The sequence below is a fragment of the Aspergillus fijiensis genome (assembly GCF_003184825.1).
Source record: "Aspergillus fijiensis CBS 313.89 unplaced genomic scaffold BO72scaffold_31, whole genome shotgun sequence".
Classification (NCBI taxonomy): Eukaryota; Fungi; Ascomycota; class Eurotiomycetes; order Eurotiales; family Aspergillaceae; genus Aspergillus; species Aspergillus fijiensis.
In genome coordinates, this window is record NW_024469007.1 from 239,564 (window position 1) to 261,386 (window position 21,823).

A 21,823-nucleotide genomic window follows, 5' to 3' on the forward strand; every position below is an offset into this window, starting at 1 on the left:
GCGAAAATAAGAACCCCCAGGCTTGCGGACCAAAAATTGTATGGAATAAACTTCCGCGGAGGATTTTAAATTATTTCACTTTTGCCATTTGCCGCCGCCCGGTCAATTAAAGTCACGTGCCCACGCGGCGGGTCCAGACGCGCCGCTTTCTCCAGCAAATGCATCGCAGTCCCACTCACTCACTCTTTTCCCTCTTCAAAGCTTCTTTCTTACGTGTGCCACTCACCCCGTCTTGTCTCCTCTTGTCTGATTTTCTAGCCTTTGATCTGTCCTTCGTTAATCATCGATACCTAAAAGTACCATCCTTAAAGAAACAATGGGCGAGGAGATTTCCGACTTCGAAAAGCAGCGTCTGGCCAACATCGCCGAACGCGATGCGCTCCTCAAGAAGCTCTCCCTGGAGGCGCAGTCCTCGGGGCTCTTCCCGCCTAAGATGCAGCCTTCCAGTACCCCTTCATCGCGGGATCAGTCCGCTCGCGCGAAGAAGAAAACGCCCATGAAGCGCGTCAAACAGGAGGAGGCGTCGCCGGTGCCGCGCAGGATGTCGTCGCGACTGAGGGGCATCGCGGCGGAAAGCGAGGTTGCGAAGCGGAAAGCGGAGGAGGTGGATGCGGCGCTGCAGGCGGCGGAGCGGGCGAAGCGCGTGCGCAGGTCGGACGCCTTCTCGTTCAATGAGATGGTGGTGTACGGGCAGAAGCTGTCGGGGGATAGTTTGATCGGGGTGGATGTGGTCACCAAGGGTGTAGCGATGCCGTACCAGCGCACGTTTGACGAGGATGATATCGAGCAGACGACGGATAAAGACCTAAAAGCATTGAGGGAGGAGATGAGCGGATTGAAGCTGTGGGATGCGTGGGAGCCCAACCGTCTGTTTACCCTCACCCCCCAAATTTTGAGACTTCTATACTAATCACAACGTCCACAACAGGCATCAAACTCACCCCGGAAAGAATATACACTATGGCCTTCCACCCCACTGAGACGAAGCCGCTTCTCTTTGCTGGCGACAAATTGGGCCACATTGGCATCCTTGACGCATCGCAAGAACGGAACAACGCGATCAAGGCCGAGGAGTCCGGCGACGAGGACGAGGACGATGAGGACCCCGACCCCAGCTTCACCACCCTCAAACCGCACACTCGCACCATCAGCTCCATCTACATCCACCCTTCCACCCCAACCCGCATCTACACCGCCAGCTACGACAGCAGCATCCGCGCGACCGACCTCGAGAAGTCCACCAGCGTCGAGCAATACGCCCCCGAATCCACCTCCGACGATGTACCCATCTCGGGCCTTGATATGGCCGCCGACGACCCGCACGTCCTCTATTGGACAACCCTCGACGGTGAATTTGGGCGCTACGACACGCGTCTCGAGCGCTCGAAACCGCAGTCCGTGACCACCTGGCGTCTCGCCGAGAAGAAGATCGGAGGGTTCTCCCTCTACCCCGCGCGACCCCATTACTTTGCAACTGCCTCGCTCGATCGGTCCATGCGCCTCTGGGATCTCCGCATGCTGCAAGCCCCCACCAAAGCTGCTGGACGGTCCACCCGACGCCAAGTACAAGAAGATGACGACGAGCAGCCCTCTTGGGTTCCCGTCGGCGAGCACTACAGTCGACTCTCCGTGTCGCATGCTGCCTTCAACAGTGCCGGTCAAATTGCCACTTCCTCGTACGACGACACCATCAAGATCTACGATCTCAGCGGCCCCAAGGGAATCAACACGTGGGACAAAGGCCACACACTCTCCGAAGACGAGTTGAAGCCCCAGACGGTCGTCAGGCACAACTGCCAGACGGGACGATGGGTGACTATGTATGTTTCCCCAAAACAAACAATACCCTCACTATCGCTGGAAGGACCCATATGCTGACAATATCCCAAGCCTTCGCCCCCAGTGGCAACAGAACCCCCAGTCCCCCATCCAGCGCTTCTGCATTGGCAACATGAACCGCTTTGTCGATGTCTACAGCGCCTCCGGGGATCAACTGGCTCAGCTCGGCGGCGAGGGCATCACGGCTGTCCCCGCGGTGGCGGTCTTCCATCGGAGTAAGAACTGGGTGGCGGGCGGTACGGCAAGCGGGAAGATCTGCTTGTGGATGTAGTATAGTGATGTGAAACGATTCAGGCGAAGGGAAGCGTGTCTCGTTCTGAGGTGATTCTGGTTTTTACGTTGGCGGCGGCGGCTCTTGTTGGATGTACTGTAGATCTGTAAATAGTCGTGTTAGCATATTCGGATTTTGTAAGCGGGATTAAGCTTTGGCAGGGCAGTCAGTGGCTTCCAGTAGATAGGCTCGTGAAGAGCATTCTCAATTGCACTTTCCAATACTTTCCACAAGTACAAAGTCAATACCCTAGCGAACTGAAAGCTGACTGGTAACTTGGGTTATCAACGGCTATCAATCGCGTCGGCAAACCCCCGCACCGAAATGCGGAGAAGATAAGCGGAGGCGCGGGTCGGATGTCTGTATGTACTTTGTCCGGGACAGATTGCCGACTCACTCATTCCTGTGCACGTCCGCAGATGCCTAGGAATCTAGAAGTCTCGATGAGCTTGATTGAAGTCGTCACCTGAGTGTCAGATTGCCGCATCCTGACTGCTCAGGGCTCTAATGACTATGGATTCGACTAGTACTGCAGAGAGGCGGAGAAGACGGCGGCGCGTTGCAGATGTGGATCGAAAGAGAGCACCACGAGCGTGAGAGCCAATGGTCATTGTACACGCTTTACCGATTGAGTGCGTACTGACAAGCTGACAGGTGCACTCTATGCAAGAGAAGGAAAAGCAAATGCATCCCAGCAAGGGGTAACCCTCGTATGGATGCACACCACAAATGTCAGCGATGTACACTCAGGAATTTAGATTGTAAATTCGAGAAGTATGAAACCTAATGATTTTCTCTCATCGAATCTGGGCTACGCGACTGACTGCTAACTGCTAGAGGAGACTCGCCAGGGACTGAATCGTCGCTTACCCAAGTCCCAGCGCAATCCCCGAGCGCAGCCATCGATTCTACAAGACGGTTGCCAGATCATGCATCGATTGATCACTCCGAACTTTTATCCCCAGCCTCTGTTCTGTCGCAGGGTCTATCGACACACGTCATTGCAGATCAGTCGAAGCGAGTTCTGTGGCCCAATTTCCTATCTCGGCTTCGAGAAGCGTTCTCGCTCGGCCCCCATCATGCTCCGGAAGAACGGGAGATGGTCGCGATGCAGGCGGTATGATCCTACGCTGCAACGCAGCGGATATCTGTGTGACTGATTATCTCAAGAGAATGATTCAACCAAAAGGGCTACATCCCTCCGAACTATCAAGATTACAAGCAGCCATCGATGCGTTCCCTCCCCGTCCAGTGGCCGACTTCCTGCTCCACGTCTTCATGAAGCACGCCACCGATGTTTTTTTCTATTTCGATCAAGCTCAAATGCTCGCCGACGTTGATGAGTTCTATACGGACTTAGACTCACCTTTGAGATTTGATTCAGCCTTCGTCTGCCTTGCCATGGCCACCTTCGCTCTGGGGAGTCAGTGGACACCGCTGGAGAAGCCCGCAGGATTCGAGCCTAGCCTACTACCCAAAGAGAATGTAGAGCTCGGACATAGATTTGCGGCTCATGCTAAGACCCTCATACCGGATATCATCGAACGCTCATGCTTGAGATCCGTTCAAGCCCCATTTGTCCTGGGAGTTTATTTCATGCCTGCAAGTGCGCTTGGGACATCCTACGTTTATCTGGGACTGGCATTACGAAAAGCTCTAGCATGCGATCTGCATCTCAACTCAGAAGATCTGTCCATGACCGAGCGAGATATAGAAGTGAGATGTCGTCTTTGGTGGTCTATTTATGCGCTGGAACGGTGCGTGGCTCGTGCTCCAAGACCCTCCCTATCTCTACTGGCATTTCTGCTAAGTCGGTCAAAGTTGTACCACTGTAAAGCTGAACCGGCCTCGCTCAACTGATACCCGAATAATCACGGTGGCATACCCGTCTCAGAACGCCGTCCTTGACCGAGCTCAATCGTTCGAGAACCTCGACTGCCAGCTGGCTTACGTTCGCTTGGTCAGAATACTTGACGAAATCGCCGGTCCTGCGTATGCTACATTCCCTCACATGAGGAAGTCAACTATACTGACATACTCTAGTGATGGATTACCCAGCTCAGCAGACATATCCCAATCAACATGGAAAGATGACCTCAAAGCATGGAAGCGATCACTTCCCCCCAACCTGAAACTCGACCAGATCCCTCCAAGCAGCTGGAAGTATCGAGCCATAGCCCATCTGTACCTGAACTACTGCTATGCAATGATCACGATGGGCAAAGTCGCCTTGGTAACTTTGGCTAGGACCAAGTTGAAACCGCCCGCTGATTGCGACGCACCGGAGATCAGCGACAAGGTCGAGAGCCTGGCCAATGGCTGCACAAAAGCCGCGAGGAAGATTCTACGCCTCTTCGAGAGCCTGACGCGACATCGAGTCATCACCAGGTTCTCGTTCACCGATTTCCAGGGCTGCAGCATCGCAACTATCGTTACCCTGGTCTCAGGGATCTTGGAACGCGATTCGGGGTATGATAGTCGGGTGGAGCTGGGATTCAACTGTCTGCGGAAGATGGCCACAGGGAATATGACCGCCAAATTGGGTGTGAGCTTTGTTGAAGCGGTGCAATCGATCACAAATGAAGCTGCGAGCAAGTTGCAACAACGGGACAATCCTGCCATGTCTCGAGGGGCTCCAGACCTGGATGCGCATTTGGGCTACAACCAGTGGCTGGAGTGGTTCGCCGTACAAGAAGACTCCAAAAGTCGCGAATGTTGTGGGATTGGGCAACGAGAAGAAGTCCCAGATAGTAGAGACCGGGATGCGGAGTCATGGTTGGCAGTACCGGCCACCTGGCAAACACCGATGGAGCAACACATCCCAGAGGCAACATCCATTCCTGAGGGTTATTCGAATCCGTCTTCGGGATCTTCTTGTCCGCTTTTGCCAAATGACTTTTTCTCCGGCCTACACAACGATGAGCAGTCGTTCTTGATGGGGCTAACTGGACTAGATGCTCTAGGCGATGCTCTGGATTTCTCGGGTCTGATGGGCCAGATGGAATGATCGTACTTATCATCATTTAACCAAGATTTGTAGAAGCCACTTGCATATTACATCAATGGCATTTAGTCGGAGAGGTCATAGCCACGCCTTACTCCTATCACGCTCTTTGTAGATGCCCACTTGAAGCAGTCACAGCCGTCTCGCGCTTTCCTTGTTAGGAACCTACGCATGCATTTGAGCTAATCACTCAACACACAAAGAGCTTCTTACACTGTAACCACAAGATCAGCACTATTGAGAAAAGCCAGACCCCCAGAAAGGCTCATTCACTGGGAGGATCAAAAATCAATTCCTTACATCTACTCCCATAAGTCAGTTATATTGAACACGAACCGGAATCTCCGCATCCTCCGCCAGCGCGCTCCAGCGACTCTTACACACGCGGCCATCCTTCATCACCCCGAGCACATGCTCCTCCGGCCGATCAAAGACCGTCACATCCTCGAGCGGATTTTGGTTCAGGAAGACCACATCCGCGCGAAAGCCCTCCTTAATCTGCCCGATCACATCCCCGCAACCCATCATCTGCGCGGGATGGACCGTCGCACTGCGCAGGATCTCCAGCGGGGAGAGCACCTGCGCGCGCAGGGCGAACTCCTGCGTCTGGGCCGACCCCAACGGCCCCAGCAGATCGGACCCGTAGCACATCGTGACGCCCGCCTCCGCCGCAATCTTCAGGGCCTGCAGCCCGGACTGCAGCACCTGCGCGTTCTTCGCCTGCGACTCGGGCGGCAGGTAGCCCTGCCACTGGTCGGAGGCCATCTGCGCGTACGCAATCAGGGTCGGGGTGAGGTAGACGCCGCGCTCGGCCATCAGTCGGGCCGTGGGCGGGTCGACGAAGTTCCCGTGCTCGATGCCCCGGACGCCGTGGTCGATGCAGTGCCGGATGGCCTTGACGGTGTAGGCGTGCGCGGTGACGAACGTGCCCGCGTTGTCCGCGCACTCCACCATGGCTTCGAGCTCGGCGCTGGTGAATTGCAGGTGCTCGAGCTTGTCCGTCGGGGAGGCGACGCCCCCGGAGCCCATGATCTTGATGAAGTCGGCGCCACACCGGATCTCCTCGCGGACGGCGGACATGCATTCCGGCACGCCGTTGCAGAGCCGTCCCAGGTGGTTGTTGCGGTGCAGGCCGCCGCAGCATTCGGTCTGGTCGTGCGGGCCCCGCAGGTCGCCGTGGCCGCCGAACTGGGAGAGGGCGTGGCCCGAGATGAAGAGTCGGGGCCCCGGGAAGACCCCGTCGTCGATGGCTTCCTTCAGTGCTAGCTGGGCGCCTCCGCAGTCGCGGACGCTCGTGAAGCCGCGATGCAGCATCTGGGCTGCTACGAAGGGCTGCCGCAGTAGGGATGCGTGGTCTGAGTTCCCGAACGCTTTGGAGAGGTCTTTGTAGCCGGGGACGGCGCACAGGTGGACGTGGGCGTCGAAGAGGCCCGGGCATAGATAGTGGCCTTTGCAGTCGATGACTTTCAGCTCGGAAGGAAAGGAAGTCTCGGGCGAAGGAGAAGCTACGGAGACGAGTTCAATTTTCCCGTGGCGGGTAATGAGGTCGGCATTCTCCAGGATACAACCCTCCTGTACATCCACGATGTTGGCGTTGGTGAAGAGATACCCCCGCGGGGCTGCGCGGGCCCAAGGCTTGATGTCGGAGCCTGGAACTGGTGGGTGATAAGGCATGATGAGTATTATGTGTTCACTCAGTTGATCGATCAAGTCAAGGGTGAGAGAGGGGGGGAGGAGAGAGAGATCAAGAACACTTCCTAGAAGATGGCTGAAATATGGTTGGTGATGGTCGCATTGCAGATGGATGTCGTCCTTGTCCTTGTCGGGAAGTTGGCCTTGCAGATTGCAGATTGCCGAGTCGGCATCGGATCGATGACCCTCATCCATCATCCATTGCTTCGTATCGCTGGTCACCCTTATCAACGTCGTTTATTGAACAACTTTCATACTAGAACTTGAACTTGGAAAGATAAGAATTCCTGATTGGTCAATTGACAAATCTGGGGTGTGATGCCGGCCATATATCATCCCTGGTGAATCCTATCTTGTGTTTGGGGATCCGAGTCGACCGGCAAACAGGCTGTATATTCAACACCAGTCCTATTCTCAGCCAAGCAAAGCCAAATGTCTCCTTATTACTTCCTTTAAACTGCTCAAAACACATAAGCTCACTCCTCACCTTCTCCAACAATGAACGACCCAGAGAAAAAGGATCATGGCACCCGCAGGAGTAGCGAGGTTGTCGCGGTGGGATCAGATACGTATACCGCGGAAGAAGAAAAGACAGTGCTACGCAAGATTGACATGGTCATTCTGCCATTCGTGAGTCTTCCAACTATGATCCAACAAAGGTGCACGAAGCTGACGGTGCTCATCATTGCAGATGTGCTTCGTATTCTTCCTGCAATACCTCGACAAGCAGAGTCTGAGCTATGCGGCCGTGTTCGGCCTGATCGAGGATCTGAATCTAACGAACTCACAATACTCATGGTCCAGCTCAATCTTCTATGTCGGCCAGCTTGTCGCGGAATATCCCTTCATTTATCTGATGAGTCGGCTCCCATTGACCAAGTTCGTGGGTGCAACCGTGTACGTTTCCCCCTTCCTCAGAGCGACCAGCAAACACAAAACAAGTCGAGCTGATGGGTACCCCAATTTCCATGACAGTATCATATGGGGAATCATCTGCATGTGCCTGGCCGTCCCGAGAAACTTTGCCGGCTTCGCGACAGTCCGGTTCCTCCTCGGCTTCAGCGAGGGGGCCGTCTCCCCGGCATTCGTGACCATCACGGGGACTTGGTACCGGAAAAGGGAGCACACGGTGCGGACGGCGCTCTGGATCACCATGAACGGCGTCGCCCAGGTGATTGGCTGTCTGCTGATGTACGGCATCGGCAAGAACAGTTCCTCGTTGGCAATCGCCCCCTGGCGGGTGCTGTTCCTGCTCTGCGGCGCGCTCACCGTGGCAGCGGGGATCGGGTTCTTCGTGCTGATGCCCAGCGGGCCCAAGGACGCCTGGTTTCTGACCGCGCGCGAGAAGACAGTGTTGTCACTGCGCATGGCCGAGGATCGCGAGGGCGGCGACAAGACGTCCTTCGCCCTGCCGCAGCTGCGCGAGGCCCTGCTGGACCCCAAGGCCTGGGCGGTGTTCTGGTTCGGCGTGCTGGTCACCATGCAGTCCCCCGTCTTGACCTTTGCGTCGCTGGTGATTGAATCGATCGGCTATAGCAAGCTGGAGACGATGCTCTACACGGCCCCCTCCGGTGCCGTGCAGGTCGCTTTGCTCTGGGTGGGGACGGCGCTGGTGTACTGGTTCCCGCGGCAGCGGAGTCTGGTGGTTCTGCTGCTGATCATCCCGCCACTGGTGGGGACGGTGTTCTTGATGAAGCTTGACGTGGCGGCGGAGTGGGGGCTCATCGTTGCTGCTTGGGTGGTGAGTTTACATGCACAATACTTGCGGGGCCTTGGTACGATGGCTCTGGAAATTAAAACCAATGCTGACCCTGTCTAGTCCTCGTGCATTACAGCATCGATGTCTATACTTCTCTCCCTCTCCGCCTCAAATGTGAAGGGCAACACCAAACGGGCGATCGTGAACACCATGTTCTTCATAGGCTACTCGGCAGGCTGCATCGGCTCACCACAGCTGTGGACGCACAAGCCACGGTATACCGAGGGCGTGATCACTTCCATTGTGACATGGTGTCTCCTCTTCGTGGCCGTCATCGTCTACCGCTTTCTATGTGCGGCCGACAACCGCAAGCGTGACGCGCAGATGAGGTCTTCGGAGCTGCAGGGGACTGATCCGCAGATCGAACTCGATGAGAATGGTTTACCCAGCAATGACCTGACTGACAAGCAGGACAAGGAGTTCCGGTACGCATTATAGAATTGACCCAGATAATCGAGGTTCCCTTTCCCATTGGTTTGCATTAGTATTAGTTATATAATCTATCTGGGTCAATATATCACCCTCCTTCAAGAGTATACCCTTCCCATTCCTGGCCATCTTTTGCAATTTGCATTAATGTTACCATTGATACCGCCAGAACCTCTAGAGTCAGTGTTGCATACCCAATGACCACGCGCAGCAAGCTAATTCCTCACACAGTGACCTGCCCATCCGACTGAGATTTCTCACTTCGCTCTGCACAAAGCAAGTCACCATTTCCCTGCGCCGGGCGAGTATTGACCCATGGAATCCCGCCGGCTACTATAAACGCCAGAGCGCTCCCAGCTACGGGAAGATACTGGTGAACAAGCACCGTCAGCGTAGCGCGCACACACCTCACAAAGCCTAGAGAATCAACTCACAAACACAGTAGTAATAGCCTTGTCATACGCAACAACCACCTCAGCCAACCGATCCGGAAATGCCTGGGCAGCCACCTCGCGCATCCCGCGGGTCCCAGCCTCAAGCAACATCTCCACCTGCGTATACTCCAACGAAGCCCGATCCCGCAGCTGCTTTCTCAGTTCAGTCTGAAAAATGGTTCCCCCGATGCTCTGCACCACCGCACTCCCAAAGTACTGCGTCAAAAGAACCGTGGCGATCGCAACAGGGACGTCGCGCGGTCGATCCTTCAGTGCCAGCTGCACCATCAGCAAAGGGAACTGGGCGGCAACGCCACAGCCCAGGCCCTAAAAGATCTGGTACCCGATCCATGCGACGGGTCCTGAGGAGACAGTGAAGGTTGTGTACAGCCCGTTGGCGATGCAGAGGAAGGCGGAGCCGATGAAGAGCCACGGGTTGTAGTAGCTGAGGTTCTTGGCTATAGGGATTCCGCCGTTAGTTGTGGATTTGCTGGGGAAACGGGGATAGCATGAGCCCTAAGCTTGACTTACCTAGGATCCCGGAGACGAGGGATCCAAGCACCTGGTTGCACACCGACGGCAGAAGCATGACGTCGCTGCGCATGGGGCTCGCGGCCTGGACGATCTGGAACCATTCGGGTAGAAAATACACCGGGATGACGAACGACCCCATGAACACAAACGCAAAGGCAAGACTGAGCATGGTCGACCTGCCCTGCAACAGCACGATGGGGATCATGGCTTGCTCCTTCATGTGGCACTCCCAGACGACAAAGATTGTCATCGTGAATGCGAAGCCGACGAAGAGTCCGAGCACCGTCGCTGAATCCCAGGCGGATTCGCTGCCGCCCCATTGCAGGGCCAGCATAATCATGATGATGGAGGGTATGAAGAGCGCGCATCCGAGAAGGTCGAGCTATTTTAGGAGGGATGCGCGATGGACACCCCCATTGTTGGTGTTGGGAGCAGGGGGGTGGAAGAATAAGAGCAACGCCACCACCGTCACGGCTCCTGCGGGCAGGTTGAGGAGAAAGCACCACCTCCACGTCCTATGCTCAGTCAGCGCGCCGCCGATGATCGGGGCGACTACAGTTCCCAGGGCATAAAGAGAGGTAATTAGCCCGTGATCAGTGGACGCTGCTGCGGGGTGGTGATCATTGCAATCACCGAGAGCCCACCCGATACTACCCCGGAGCCTCCGGCCCCCGCGACGGCTCGTCCGATGATGAACATCCTGGAGCTGTTGGCCACGCCGCAGATCAGGGATCCGAGCAGGAATATGACGTAGAATGCGAGGTAGGTCCATCGCAGCGATATCAGTGAGGAGAGCTTGCCGCTGAGAGGTTGAAGAGCGCACATCGTGAGTGGGTAGGTCGCTCCGTACCAGCCGATGTCTGTTGTAGCATGGAATTGGATTGATATTGGGGGGATGGCCTTTGACGGGTAAGTTTGAGTTTCAAGAAGGGCAAATAAAAACAAAGAACTGAGGGTGAACTTACAGTAGCGATGATGGAGACATCCAATGATATTAGGAACGTGGCTATCATGAGCCCGGCCAAGATGCTATACAGCTTCACAGAACTGATTGGCTGTGCTGCGTCAGGAGGACTTGCAGACATCTTCCAGCTATAACTGATCGAGATTTGTGAAGACTGTATTGGGTAGTTCATGGCAATGAGGACACAGCTTTATGCTGTTTCTGATTTCGAAGCCCAGGTCCTGGATCATACCAACAATTACCGAATCGGGTAATCTGTTGGTATAGTAGACCGAGACCGGTCCCGGCTTTGTGGTTGGCTCCGAGGCCGACTCCGACCCCGCGCCGTGTTGATCTCCGTACTCTCTCTACCTCCGGCTTGTCAACTTACCGTCCCTCATTCAGTTGCCTTGAGACCGGAGCTATTGTCCAGTACAAAGAGAAATGCCTCCGCAAGCGCCCTCGAGGCGGCATGCCTGCGTACGATGCATTCCATTGAAAGTGAAATGCGTGCCAGTTGAGAGTGGACGTTGTCAACGGTGTGCGAGACTTGACCGACACTGTGCTTCTCCAGACAGCTCGCGCAGCAATGCAAGCATCAGGTTAGCTCATAGCCATATATTGTACCCTTGTGTTGGGGGTAGACTGATGGGTAACCTTTCTCTCCCTGACTCCAGGAACAGCCGCATTGCGATCATCCAGCAACAGGTCGACACACTTGTTGCTCAGTTACATACTGACAAGGTAGCCTTTTCCGAGCCATGCACCTAAAAAGAAGACTATCTCAACGGCTCGACTTGGACCCGAGAATGGGACTGGCATCTATAACAGAAATGTCATCCCCTTTTACAGTCAGTAATACTTCGTCACACCCAAGCTCTATACCTGAGCCGCTCCACAAATTAATCACACGGGGACTTCTCAGTATCACTGAAGGCGAAGAGCTACTCTCGAAATTCCGCACAGGATTGATGCCCCTGTTTCCATTCGTCATTGTACCCGAAGCGAGCTTTGTCGAACTGGGCAAGCAGTCTCCATTCCTTCTCCTGTGCATAATAACAGCTTGTCTCGAGCATAGGCCCGATCTACAGCAAAAACTAGAGCTCAAAGCACGAGCTGTGATCTCGACCCGCATAGTCATGAACATGGAGAGGGACATGGATCTACTCCGGGGGTTACTGGTCCATATCGCATGGTATCACTATCACTGGCGCGTTTACCATACCCAGGTGCACATGCTTCTGCAGATGGCTATGGCCATCGTTGTGGACTTGGGACTGGATAGATGCGACAACTTCAGAATGCAGCGCCACTATCCCGAAGAAAAAGAGGCGGAGGAACCACACAAAGCCCAAGCGCTCTATCTGACCCCTGACGGACAGCGTGCCTTTTTAGGGTGCTATTATCTATGTTCCAAGTACGAGCTGTGAATATGATATGCAGTCCAGAGTTATTGACTAACAGAACCAGGGCCTCGACATTCCGGCGACAGCTCATCATGAAAAACACGGACTGAGTCGACTACTGTGCCCACAGCTTAGGGCAAAGGGCGGAGTATCCCACGGACCAGTCTCTCAAAGCACTAATTGAGATCCAATCGCTTGCTCGGCGATCGGAGCCAGAAGTCGAAGACCCTATGCATGCGATGAGCACGGACGAACTGTCCCGGTCTATGGACATACTTGAGAATCGAATCGAGCACCGTCTCGTACAGAAAATACAGTGTAATACTTGTATGTCCCGTCCGCGACTGAATAGAATAGCTTGGCCATTTCCTGACCTCAATAGGGGCCCTGCGCTTGGAGCTCAACGCAATGCCGGCCATTGTTCTCGGACACGCCCTGCGGCAGCAAGAGGATGACCCTCGCCAGTATGAGAAACAGCAACTCCTGACCATCGCGCGTTCCGCGTTCAACGCCGTGACAGTATTCCTCGCATCGCCGGCTTCAGTCACCCCCAACCTCCCCATGTTCAGCTACACATCCATCTAGTACGGCCTGCTGGTCTTATCGAAGCTGAGCCTACTCTCGGATGCCGCGACGAAAGGCAAGGCAGTCGACGTCCGTCCCAAAGACATCCACAACCTCGGCCTGGCGGCTATGCAGAAGATGGCGACAATGTCCCGGAACGATGACTTTTGGGACAAATGCCGTGCAGTGATTGGATCCATGCTCTCATGGTTGGAGAGCAGTCGGGCACGGCCCCATTCCACACCAGATCGAGGAGATACTAGAACACCATCTACCCAGCACGCTGAGAACGCTCATATCTCACCGCAACCAACACCCGACGATCCCCCTCGAGCCCCAGGGTTCGCGGCGGCGGTGGCCGAAGATTGGGATGCGACCGTATGGCAGCAGATGTTGCACGATTTGACCTGGATCGGGCTACCGGTGGAGCAGCCGTTCGCCGTAGATCTAGCCTACTTGCCTTGAACGCGATGTAACTTTCGTACCCCTGTTCATCGCTGCGGAGCGATGGAAGGCGTTGGGCGCTGAATGCGTCGCGTTCTTCTATCTGAGGCTGCCGACATGGACCTGCGCCTGGTTCTTCCTTGCCTTGGTACTGCCAGTCCCTCCTTAACAGTACTTCCTCAAGGGTCGTTGATCTTGTTCCTGACGGTGCCCACCCTGATGCTCCACCATCGTGATTAGATAATATCGAAGACGAAGTTCAGGCCCTATGGAAGGGGTAGGTCAGGCCAAGGTTGAGCGCAGATTTTTATTCACACTGATAAGCATTCATAGACGGCGATCCCGACCCTCCCTGATTTCAACCTCATGAGGGCCGTCGGGGGAACTTCCGCGCTCCATCCAGGCTTACAGGCGAGACCGGCATTTTCGAGTACATCTATGCCGAACAGGTATCTAGATGATTAGCATGCTATCGGATATGACTGGAGAGACAACTCGATCTCCCGAAAATCAGGCCAGCTGACCTGTGAGTGGACAGTATGTCAGTCACTTCCACTTCTCCAAAGGGGAGGGGTGGAGTTCCAGAGTAATTTCCTAGGTTACGCATGCTCCAGAAAACAAAGCCAATAGTCGGTATCGAACAGGTTAATGGAGTAGTCGTGTCATCTATACCCAGACCAATCTGGTGAGAAGAAAAGACGCTATTTACACAAGGAGAAAATGTAGAGGGGGCCAAAGAAAAGAGAAGAACAAAGGGTGGGGTCGGTCATCTCTCACGTTCGAGGCATCCCAATTCCTCAAGAGATCCAATATATCCATCCAGTGGGCTGTTCACACGTCCAGGGACCAAATGACGCAAAAACAACCCCAATTGGAGCAGGGTATCAACACCAGAACAAAATGCTTTCCAGGAGGAAACAAAGAGACAACCACACAGAAGAAAGTACGTTAGATCGTGGGCACATGCTGCTTAAGAGAGGAAAATCAATGGAGGCAAGAGAACGGCGAGGGGAGGAGAAGAATTTACACCAGAAGACGCAGGTCTTTCGATAATGGAATCGATCTCTTGTGTTATACAGAAAAGGAGAAGATGAACAACAAACAATAATTCTGCCACCTGCCATATGGTTCGCATTTCAGTCGAGGTTCGCACATCCCGCTGTCGGCTTGTCCTCGAGAATTGGAAAGTCGGTTTCTCCACAAGACAGGAGCTCAGCTCCAATGTAAGGATGAATGCGTCACAAGGCTATTGTTGGGAAGCCCATGTATCAACCAGGCCGCTCCTGGTCGCCATAGTCATCATGAACGTCGAAGCGTAGATGTTCGGGCCTATGAAGACGCTTTTATACTCATGTCTCACTCCGTTGTTCTTCACGGGACTGCTGTTGGGCTTGATCTCGATCTTTGGCTTTGCGTCGAGAGGTGGCGGGGACAAAGTCAAAGAAACGATATTTGCTTGTAGTCTCCCTTGTAATACTGGAGCGTCTAGATCTGGACGGCTCCTGGTCGAGGGAATATGTCGAGGAGTTTTTTGAGCTGCCGGTACTATCCCGCGGATCAGCCCACCGAGGGATTGTGAAGGGCACTCGACTCTGATCCCACGTCGCAGATGAAGAACTGGGTGGCGTATCCTCATCACCCTCAGGGGGGCGATCAGTTGATCGACGCGGGAGGGACGGCCGTGAAGTGAAATAGCCGATTGAATTGCGATGACTGCCCGTCACCGAGGTAGATCCCGCCACGGCCGCCTCCGTCGTCGGGCTGGTGGGCTTAGAACTGTCGTCGTAGAAGGTCGCGGACCGCTCCATTGAGTCAATCAATTCTTCCCATTTGACTTCAAGGTTTCCGCTTGGACGCTCAGCTTGCTCGGCTCGGCTCATGCAATCCTTTGTCCGTTGATGGAGCCGGAGGGCTAGCTCATGGAACTTGCTGACAGCAGAGTCGACCTCCTCCAACTCGTTCAGCCTCTCTGGTGCCGAGTCCAGCCAGATGCTTATCAGATTGGCAAAGCTTCGCGCATGATCAATCAGAAAAGGTAGACTGGGGAACCCTTCGCGTGAGGTTGGGGGCAAACGGCCCAGAATCTGAATGGGCGTGGCGTAAGAGGGAGTCACGATCGGCGCCGGACGGTCAGCAGGAATCGCGCAGATCGAATCCACGAATTGTTTGAAATCGGACCGGTTAGTGTTCAGGAACTTGTTCATGGGCTCCATCCAAGGTTCTTTACTGCCAAAAGTAGTCATATTGGCTAAGCCTTGCAGAGCCTTCGCTATCAGGGTTAAAGTACGTTGAGCACGAGGGCGCGGGTGATCTGATTGCCATTAGCACTGGTGAAAACAGTCATGACTAAAAGTTGGGCGCATACCTTTCAGCAATCCAAAGAGCTTCGGGTTAAGGATTGCCGGGCAGAAGAATCGCAAGAATAGGAATCCGGAAACACTGCTGTACGTGACAGTTCGAAGGAAGTCGCCGTATCGGTCCTCCGCGCACGCCCTGATATGGCGGAAAATGAGTCTCAATTCGGCCGGACATCTGGAGGGCGAGGCCGCAATCGACTTCCAGACCCCATTGCTTAGAGCAATCAAATTCCTCCAGTTACGGTCGAGGTCATCAGAACGATGTACACGAGACGGATCGACCTCGCAGTCTGGATCAGTCTCATCAATCTCGCGAAGTCGCTCTCCAATCGTCTCTTCTAGGTACTCCTTCCCGAGTCGACGCATATGATAATCGAGTGCCTTAGTCAGAAGTGAATTGCCGCGGAAGAGAAGGTTTGCTTCCACAGTAGCAGTTCGGCCCAAGTCTCTGACGAGGACTTCCCGGTCCTGGGCTGATTCCCGTGCGTCGTTGGAATGGATTCTCGACGTGTATCGTAGTCGACTTACGGTCGACTCTTTATGCACCCCGTCGATCTCGTCCTCTACTAGGGCTGATATCCATTCGACGGTCGTCCCTGAAACCTGGTAAATGTTCAAAAGCGCTTCCGAAAGCTGATTAAGTTCGGATGACATGACTTGAGCCATATTTATCGTGAGACCATTGGTGAAGGAATGAAGAAGTTCAGACATCGGGGTATATTCTTGCGACATGAGCACAACAGTCTCTTCCATCCGAGCCCTCATGAGCATTTCACCCACAGGTTGATCTTTGTCGTCCAGGATTGGCCACCATTTTTCGGTTTCCACCCCTGGCTGCAGGTCATCTAGTTTCAAGTCAACCCTGCCAAACGTGGCATCATGAGAAGCGAGTTCTACGTCATCCAATGCGCGCAGAGGGTTCGAATCATGACCGAGGGCATAAGAGCCATGCGAGATCAGTGACCAATCCTTCTGGGTCGAGTTGATCGTCTTGACAAGAATGGAGACTTGTGACAGAACGGGTGGGAGGTCACTGAAAGTGAAGTCTTCTCGCCAGAAAGGGTTTGCTGTGCGGTATTTGACGGCAGATTTCGCCCGAATCTCGCCATCCAGGAGAACTTCGGTATAGTAATCACTCACTGCAGAGGCGGGGGCCGAGTTGCTATGAGACCGGGACTGCTTTCGACTGCGGGGAGTCTTTTCCGCGGTTCTGCAGCGATATAGCTTAGCTTCCGTTACTCTTACATCAAGTACTCTCTCGATTCGGAACATGTCCGCGGTAGAAGCGACATTGGTCTCGCTTGTTCCTGGAGTCTTCGGAGACTCTTCCTCTACTGGCGTTTCAGGGCCGTAAAGCTCTGGGATCGTGAACGCGCGCAAAAGGACGAACCACACCTCGAACAGAACGCGGCTTTCAAGAGCTAAATATACTGGGCGCGTTAGGCCCGAAGCAGAATGTACTGCATACTGCGGGTATATTGCAATGCAGAATTCATCTTCCAAGACGGATGAGTGCAGTTGTTGTACTGCACAGCGGGAGAGTTGCGACAATTGAATGCAAGCGACCAGAGTGATGTCTGACTCCGTGTATAGCTTGAAAGCGCCGTTTTCCTGCAGCGTGCAGCTTACGCGTAGCCAAGACGCAGAAAGTGCCCTTTGCTGTCTGTAGGTGGAAACCCGACGCCCTGACGATGGTCGAACGCCAGAGGCACTCGGCCTATCCCAGAGGAGCATTTTACCCACCTTGATGATTGCTGCCTCCTTCTGAACAGTGCTCTCCGAGTTTCTCCTACGTTCAACCAGGCGGCGATCACCGATGACCACCGATTGTGGTTTCGTCATCTTATTTTGAACACCTTTGGGTCGGATCGGCTGCCAGCATAACAGCGCAGCTAACCACGAATCAAATGTTTCGCTGACGTGAGGTTTCAGCTCCACCCCTAGACCAGAAGTAAAGGTTGATACACTGAGATAGTTGGTACGGGTCTCGGGATCGACCAAGGTGCGAACCTGACAGCCACGAAGATCGGGGATCAGTGTTTTGGCCAATGCGGGCTCTCCTTTAGCTTGGTATATCAAGCTTCCCGTGGCAACATTAATGGCGCAATAGCCCGATGACCAAGCGGTCGTAGATGCAGTCCGAAACGAAAGAATGCCGTGCATCCTTCCACAAGTTGTTTTCATAAGCTGCAGGATTTTGGATGCATCGGTACTCGACAGCGGGGATGTTGTTTGATTGGCCGACACGCTCGTTACCAAATTCGAGCTTCCGGGAGGCTTGCTTGATCGCTGCCGACCAAGGGTATGGCTAAGGTAAGTGGGCGATTGTATTGACGGGAACCCGATCGACGTCGTTTGATCGTCGGGGGTTCTAGGTTGGGATGTTGCGGTGTTGATGGAGCCCAGACGATTCCGGGATCTAAAAAAATTATTGCTGGAGAGCTCACTGCGCTGATCGTCCAAGTTGGTGGTCCGTGACCGCGCCCGTTGGGTCTTCACTTCCAGCGGCGGCTCGTCTTCGTCACCGGCCGAATGGCGCGAGTAAAATTCGCGACGGGCTTCGCGATCGGAGGCTCGTGTACGGGCGGCAGCGCGAGGGGAGGGGGCCGCACTTGAAGCCAGATGTTCCGCTTCGGACGAGGGGGAGTGATTCCCCGCCTCGGGGTCCGGGGTCACTGTGCGAATGCCTTTATCTCTGAAACTCTCTGGATAGACCATCCCATGCCGGTCCTTAGAGGAAGACTTTTTGCTCGGGCGCCGTTCCACAGGACGACTATATATTCCGTGGATGGAGTTCCGTTTGAACCCGTTGGAACTTTCCGGCTCCATCTTTTTTCCAACCACGCACGACGGAACCGGCAGCAGCGGCGCTCAAACGAGGTCGCTACAGGAGATGCAGACAGACGAGCCGAGACACAGAAACCGATGAGACGATGAGAGGATGCGGGGTTGTTACGTTGCAGGACGCTGACACCCAACGTACGCTGCGCAACCGTCCTCCAACAATTGAGGGCCTTTGTCGTCCAATGGGTCGCTAGCTGAACGCATGGAGTCCGGGATGAGGAAAGGACGCGGAGTCGCACATTCGGTCGAGGCCGGCGCGTTGGGAGTACAAGCGATGAGGATGTTACAGATCGACTGCTTCTGGGTCAAATAGAGGAAGGGCCAGTGAGATTGCTCGAGAGGGGTCGTGAGAGGAGGTGGTGGAGGAGGAGGAGGAAGAGGAGAAAGTTCTGGTGCTGGCGTTGGTGCGGTGGCAGTCGTTGAATGGATGGGCGGGAGGAGGCGTAACAAAATGTCGAGGGGTTGAAAATCGCTAATCAGTGTGCTCCAACTCCTATCCTCGAAGCTTCGAGTTTCAACCCACAGGGTCGCTGCAAGATAACCACCATAGGTAAGCTAAGTTCAATAGGGACAAAAGGCAGTTGAAAAGGATTAGGTCATGACATGACAGCAGCTCTAAGGTACTCCTCCTCGTACTAAGGAATCGGTCGGCACAAAGGTTTGGTTCGAACCACCGGGAAGCGTGATATCATTGGAGTCGACGGAGAAAGGAAAATTGGGGACATATGGGGTCAAGGTGAGGGAGAGAAGAATGATAGAACAATTAACACACACCTGCATCCGCTGAAAGAAGGGATTGGCGTTCTATTCGCGACCTCTGCTCAATGGACTTGTCAATTGGAGGTAGGCGCGACAGCGATTTTGCGGGTGGAGGGGGAAATCGATAGGGAATTGAGGGGAGTGGGAAATCAATGACCCTGGCAACGTGCGTGGTGAAAGCTGCAGATCCCGCATCAGCGTGGATGCATTTTCGTACGACAATTCGGGATTTGGACTGGGCTGGGCTGGTTTGGTCTATGTCGATAATGCTGGTGTTGGTGGTGATTGATTGTGGTAAGAGTAGTGGTGAAGGTGGGGGTTCGGTAGGTAGGTAGGTGGAAAGAGGAACAAATCAGGGAAAGCCGTGGAGGCAAGTTGTAGGTAAGCAAGCGAAATGGAGTTAAGAGAGGGAGAAAGAAAGGAAAAGGGAGAGTAACGGAGAAGAGGATAGAGTTGGCTTGGCTGTGGAGAGTGAGAAAGTGAGAAAGAGAATGCGTGAGAGAGTGAGAGAGTGAGGAAGAATGAAAGCGGGAGGCGGTGGTGAAGCCGTGGGAAGAAGAGATGCAACTCAGCAAGAAGGCACAGATGAACAATAACTAGAGATTGCTATTCAAGGAAGAATCACAGGGAAAACGAGGTCAATGGAGGGGGAAAGGACAATTGCTTGTCTCCATTCAATAGTACTTGAAGACAAAAAGTGCACTGTAGATAGAGCTGATAGAGCTGTGGCCCCCGGCGTGCAGTAAGCAAGCAAGCAAGCAAACCAAAGAAATTCTCCCTACTGCCCAGTCATCCCAGCGTCGCATCCAAACGCTATCGAGGAAAAAAAGGAAGAAGGAAACAATAAAGAGCAGAAGCAAGCAAGAAATTGAACGGAGAGGGAGACACCAGAGAGACAAAAAAAAGGTACCAGTACTTACTGCAGTCTCGTTTCACCCAGGGTAGGGTTACTGAGCTGGACGGTATAAGAATCAGTTGAGATACTGTAGCAATAACGCGACGATGGCGATGGACGGTGGTGAAGAAGGAGAGGGAGACATGCCAATCGGCCAAGATGCAGGGGGAATCTTAGTTTAGGCGTTTCGGAAGACGAAGAGAAGCCTGAGGGAACACTTCAACTGCAACTGCCACTCATTGGCTGGCTGACGCATTATCCTCACTCCCCATTACTATGAGTAGGTAGAGTAGATAGAGAAGTATGTGTAATGATTTCCCAGATGATATTATTCTACTTCCTACGTAGGTACAGAATACTCTATCGGTTCGCTATTCTCTCCCTTGCACATTAATTTTTATGGTCAAAGCAACTTCATGGCCTGATCACACTGCTGATAACTTAGCTACCAGCTCACCACGGAGCACTGCACACAACTCCGTATAGCGGTCTATAATGGGAAGGAGAATAAATGGAGCAAAGGAAAAATCTCGGGCCCAAGTTATGAGGCTGAGATCCACTATTGATGTGGTTGTGGATTGATTGTGGGCTTCGACATTATTGTGATTGTCCTTTATGGCCAGTAGGTTACTAAGTAGGTATCATTTTGACTAACTACCGGACACCACCCGGGCAATGGTCGGTCTATGGAGAACATACTGTTGTAAACGGCATTGAAACCTGTCGAAAGGAGTTACTATGTAGTAGTACTGTACAGTACTCCGGACCTAGAATCCTCATCCCGTCTATTAGTTATACCACCACTGATATGGATGGAGACTTTTTTTTTCTTGCTCTGTTCGAACTCTTGTTGCTGCAGTGCGGTGTGTTTCCACCCCTTCCCCCTGACGAATCGTTTCCCCAACCATTGCCGAATCATGGAATTCCAGAAAAAACCCGAAATGTTAGTAGCAAACCTCAAGGCACATAATCATTTCCTGCTCATTCTCTCCTTCGCCTTCTGTCGCATTCTCTTCAGCCTCAATCCTTTACCTTCCTTCCAATTTCACCAATCTCAATAGTCTCCACGAAGTGGATGTCCACTCTGATGCATCGGGAATATGGTACCTCCGTACGGCGTCCACCACTGGCAGTAGTACGGAATAGAGTGGAAGGAGGGAACGGTCTGAGGACTAATTCATTATTCCAGAACCGGACCAACAGGGTGCGGCGGTCAGATCCGAGAAACTAACGATAATCGCCACTGGGATTCTTCCCGCCTCCCTTAAAGCAAGTAATATATTCGGTGTTGGCGTGGCCCAATGGCAGCTGCCAAAGTCTTTCGCCCGTCATCGTGTGCAGGACTTGATCATTGCCCGCCTACCCTGCGGGCCATGCTAGTGATTGCGTTACGTCTAGAAAGCGTAGAATGCGCTCCTCCGTAGTAGAGGTGTTGGCACTACTGTAGGCACCGCGGCCTGAGTGGTTCAGTCGATATCTTGGGCGCGGTGTGGCTTTTCCCCATGGGACAGCCTTCCCATTCTTCCATTGGCCTTCGCTGGTCCCTGGTTGGCTTGACAAATATTGACGGTAGACGTTGGCAGAAAAAAGGGAGAGAGAGAGAGAGTGTGTGTGTGTGTGTGTGCGTGGTGCGTGTAAGAATTGTCAAC

The 21,823-nt window shown here is 53.6% G+C and overlaps 7 protein-coding genes across 7 annotated transcripts; 4 read left to right on the forward strand and 3 right to left on the reverse strand.

Moving 5' to 3' along the window:
• Positions 1–185: 185 nt before the first annotated feature.
• BO72DRAFT_406708 (WD domain protein) lies at positions 186–2,286 on the forward strand. The gene is made up of 3 exons (XM_040942330.1): positions 186–866; positions 929–1,820; positions 1,891–2,286. The coding sequence occupies exons 1-3, from the start codon at positions 317–319 to the stop codon at positions 2,108–2,110; spliced, it is 1,662 nt and encodes a 553-aa protein (XP_040800163.1). The 5' UTR covers positions 186–316; the 3' UTR covers positions 2,111–2,286.
• Positions 2,287–2,536: 250 nt separating this feature from the next.
• Positions 2,537–5,117, forward strand: BO72DRAFT_431620 (uncharacterized protein; the record flags this gene model as incomplete). Its single annotated transcript, XM_040943138.1, has 6 exons — positions 2,537–2,703; positions 2,765–2,884; positions 2,948–3,227; positions 3,281–3,867; positions 3,932–4,102; positions 4,154–5,117. The coding sequence occupies exons 1-6, from the start codon at positions 2,618–2,620 to the stop codon at positions 5,115–5,117; spliced, it is 2,208 nt and encodes a 735-aa protein (XP_040800164.1). The 5' UTR covers positions 2,537–2,617.
• Positions 5,118–5,321: 204 nt separating this feature from the next.
• BO72DRAFT_150465 (uncharacterized protein) lies at positions 5,322–6,927 on the reverse strand. Its single transcript, XM_040939223.1, has 2 exons — positions 5,415–6,927; positions 5,322–5,328 (listed from the first exon to the last, which is right to left on the reverse strand). The coding sequence occupies exon 1, from the start codon at positions 6,786–6,788 to the stop codon at positions 5,430–5,432; it is 1,359 nt and encodes a 452-aa protein (XP_040800165.1). The 5' UTR covers positions 6,789–6,927; the 3' UTR covers positions 5,322–5,328; positions 5,415–5,429.
• Positions 6,928–7,027: 100 nt separating this feature from the next.
• BO72DRAFT_512308 (MFS general substrate transporter) lies at positions 7,028–9,023 on the forward strand. The gene is made up of 4 exons (XM_040949435.1): positions 7,028–7,436; positions 7,498–7,703; positions 7,782–8,547; positions 8,626–9,023. Exons 1-4 carry the CDS (start codon positions 7,305–7,307, stop codon positions 9,001–9,003), a joined length of 1,482 nt encoding a protein of 493 aa, XP_040800166.1. The 5' UTR covers positions 7,028–7,304; the 3' UTR covers positions 9,004–9,023.
• Positions 9,024–9,217: 194 nt separating this feature from the next.
• Positions 9,218–11,047, reverse strand: BO72DRAFT_478323 (MFS general substrate transporter; the record flags this gene model as incomplete). The annotated part of the gene is made up of 7 exons (XM_040947493.1): positions 9,218–9,364; positions 9,429–9,755; positions 9,786–9,886; positions 9,960–10,344; positions 10,426–10,514; positions 10,565–10,862; positions 10,928–11,047. 7 exons carry the CDS (start codon positions 11,045–11,047, stop codon positions 9,218–9,220), a joined length of 1,467 nt encoding a protein of 488 aa, XP_040800167.1.
• A 343-nt stretch (positions 11,048–11,390) lies between these two features.
• On the forward strand, positions 11,391–13,579 carry BO72DRAFT_478324 (uncharacterized protein; the record flags this gene model as incomplete). The annotated part of the gene is made up of 6 exons (XM_040947494.1): positions 11,391–11,406; positions 11,454–11,507; positions 11,737–12,322; positions 12,442–12,638; positions 12,694–12,895; positions 12,926–13,579. 6 exons carry the CDS (start codon positions 11,391–11,393, stop codon positions 13,338–13,340), a joined length of 1,470 nt encoding a protein of 489 aa, XP_040800168.1. The 3' UTR covers positions 13,341–13,579.
• A 976-nt stretch (positions 13,580–14,555) lies between these two features.
• On the reverse strand, positions 14,556–18,883 carry BO72DRAFT_150525 (GTPase-activating protein BUD2). Its single transcript, XM_040939224.1, has 2 exons — positions 15,685–18,883; positions 14,556–15,630 (listed from the first exon to the last, which is right to left on the reverse strand). Exons 1-2 carry the CDS (start codon positions 18,503–18,505, stop codon positions 14,669–14,671), a joined length of 3,783 nt encoding a protein of 1,260 aa, XP_040800169.1. The 5' UTR covers positions 18,506–18,883; the 3' UTR covers positions 14,556–14,668.
• Positions 18,884–21,823: the final 2,940 nt, after the last annotated feature.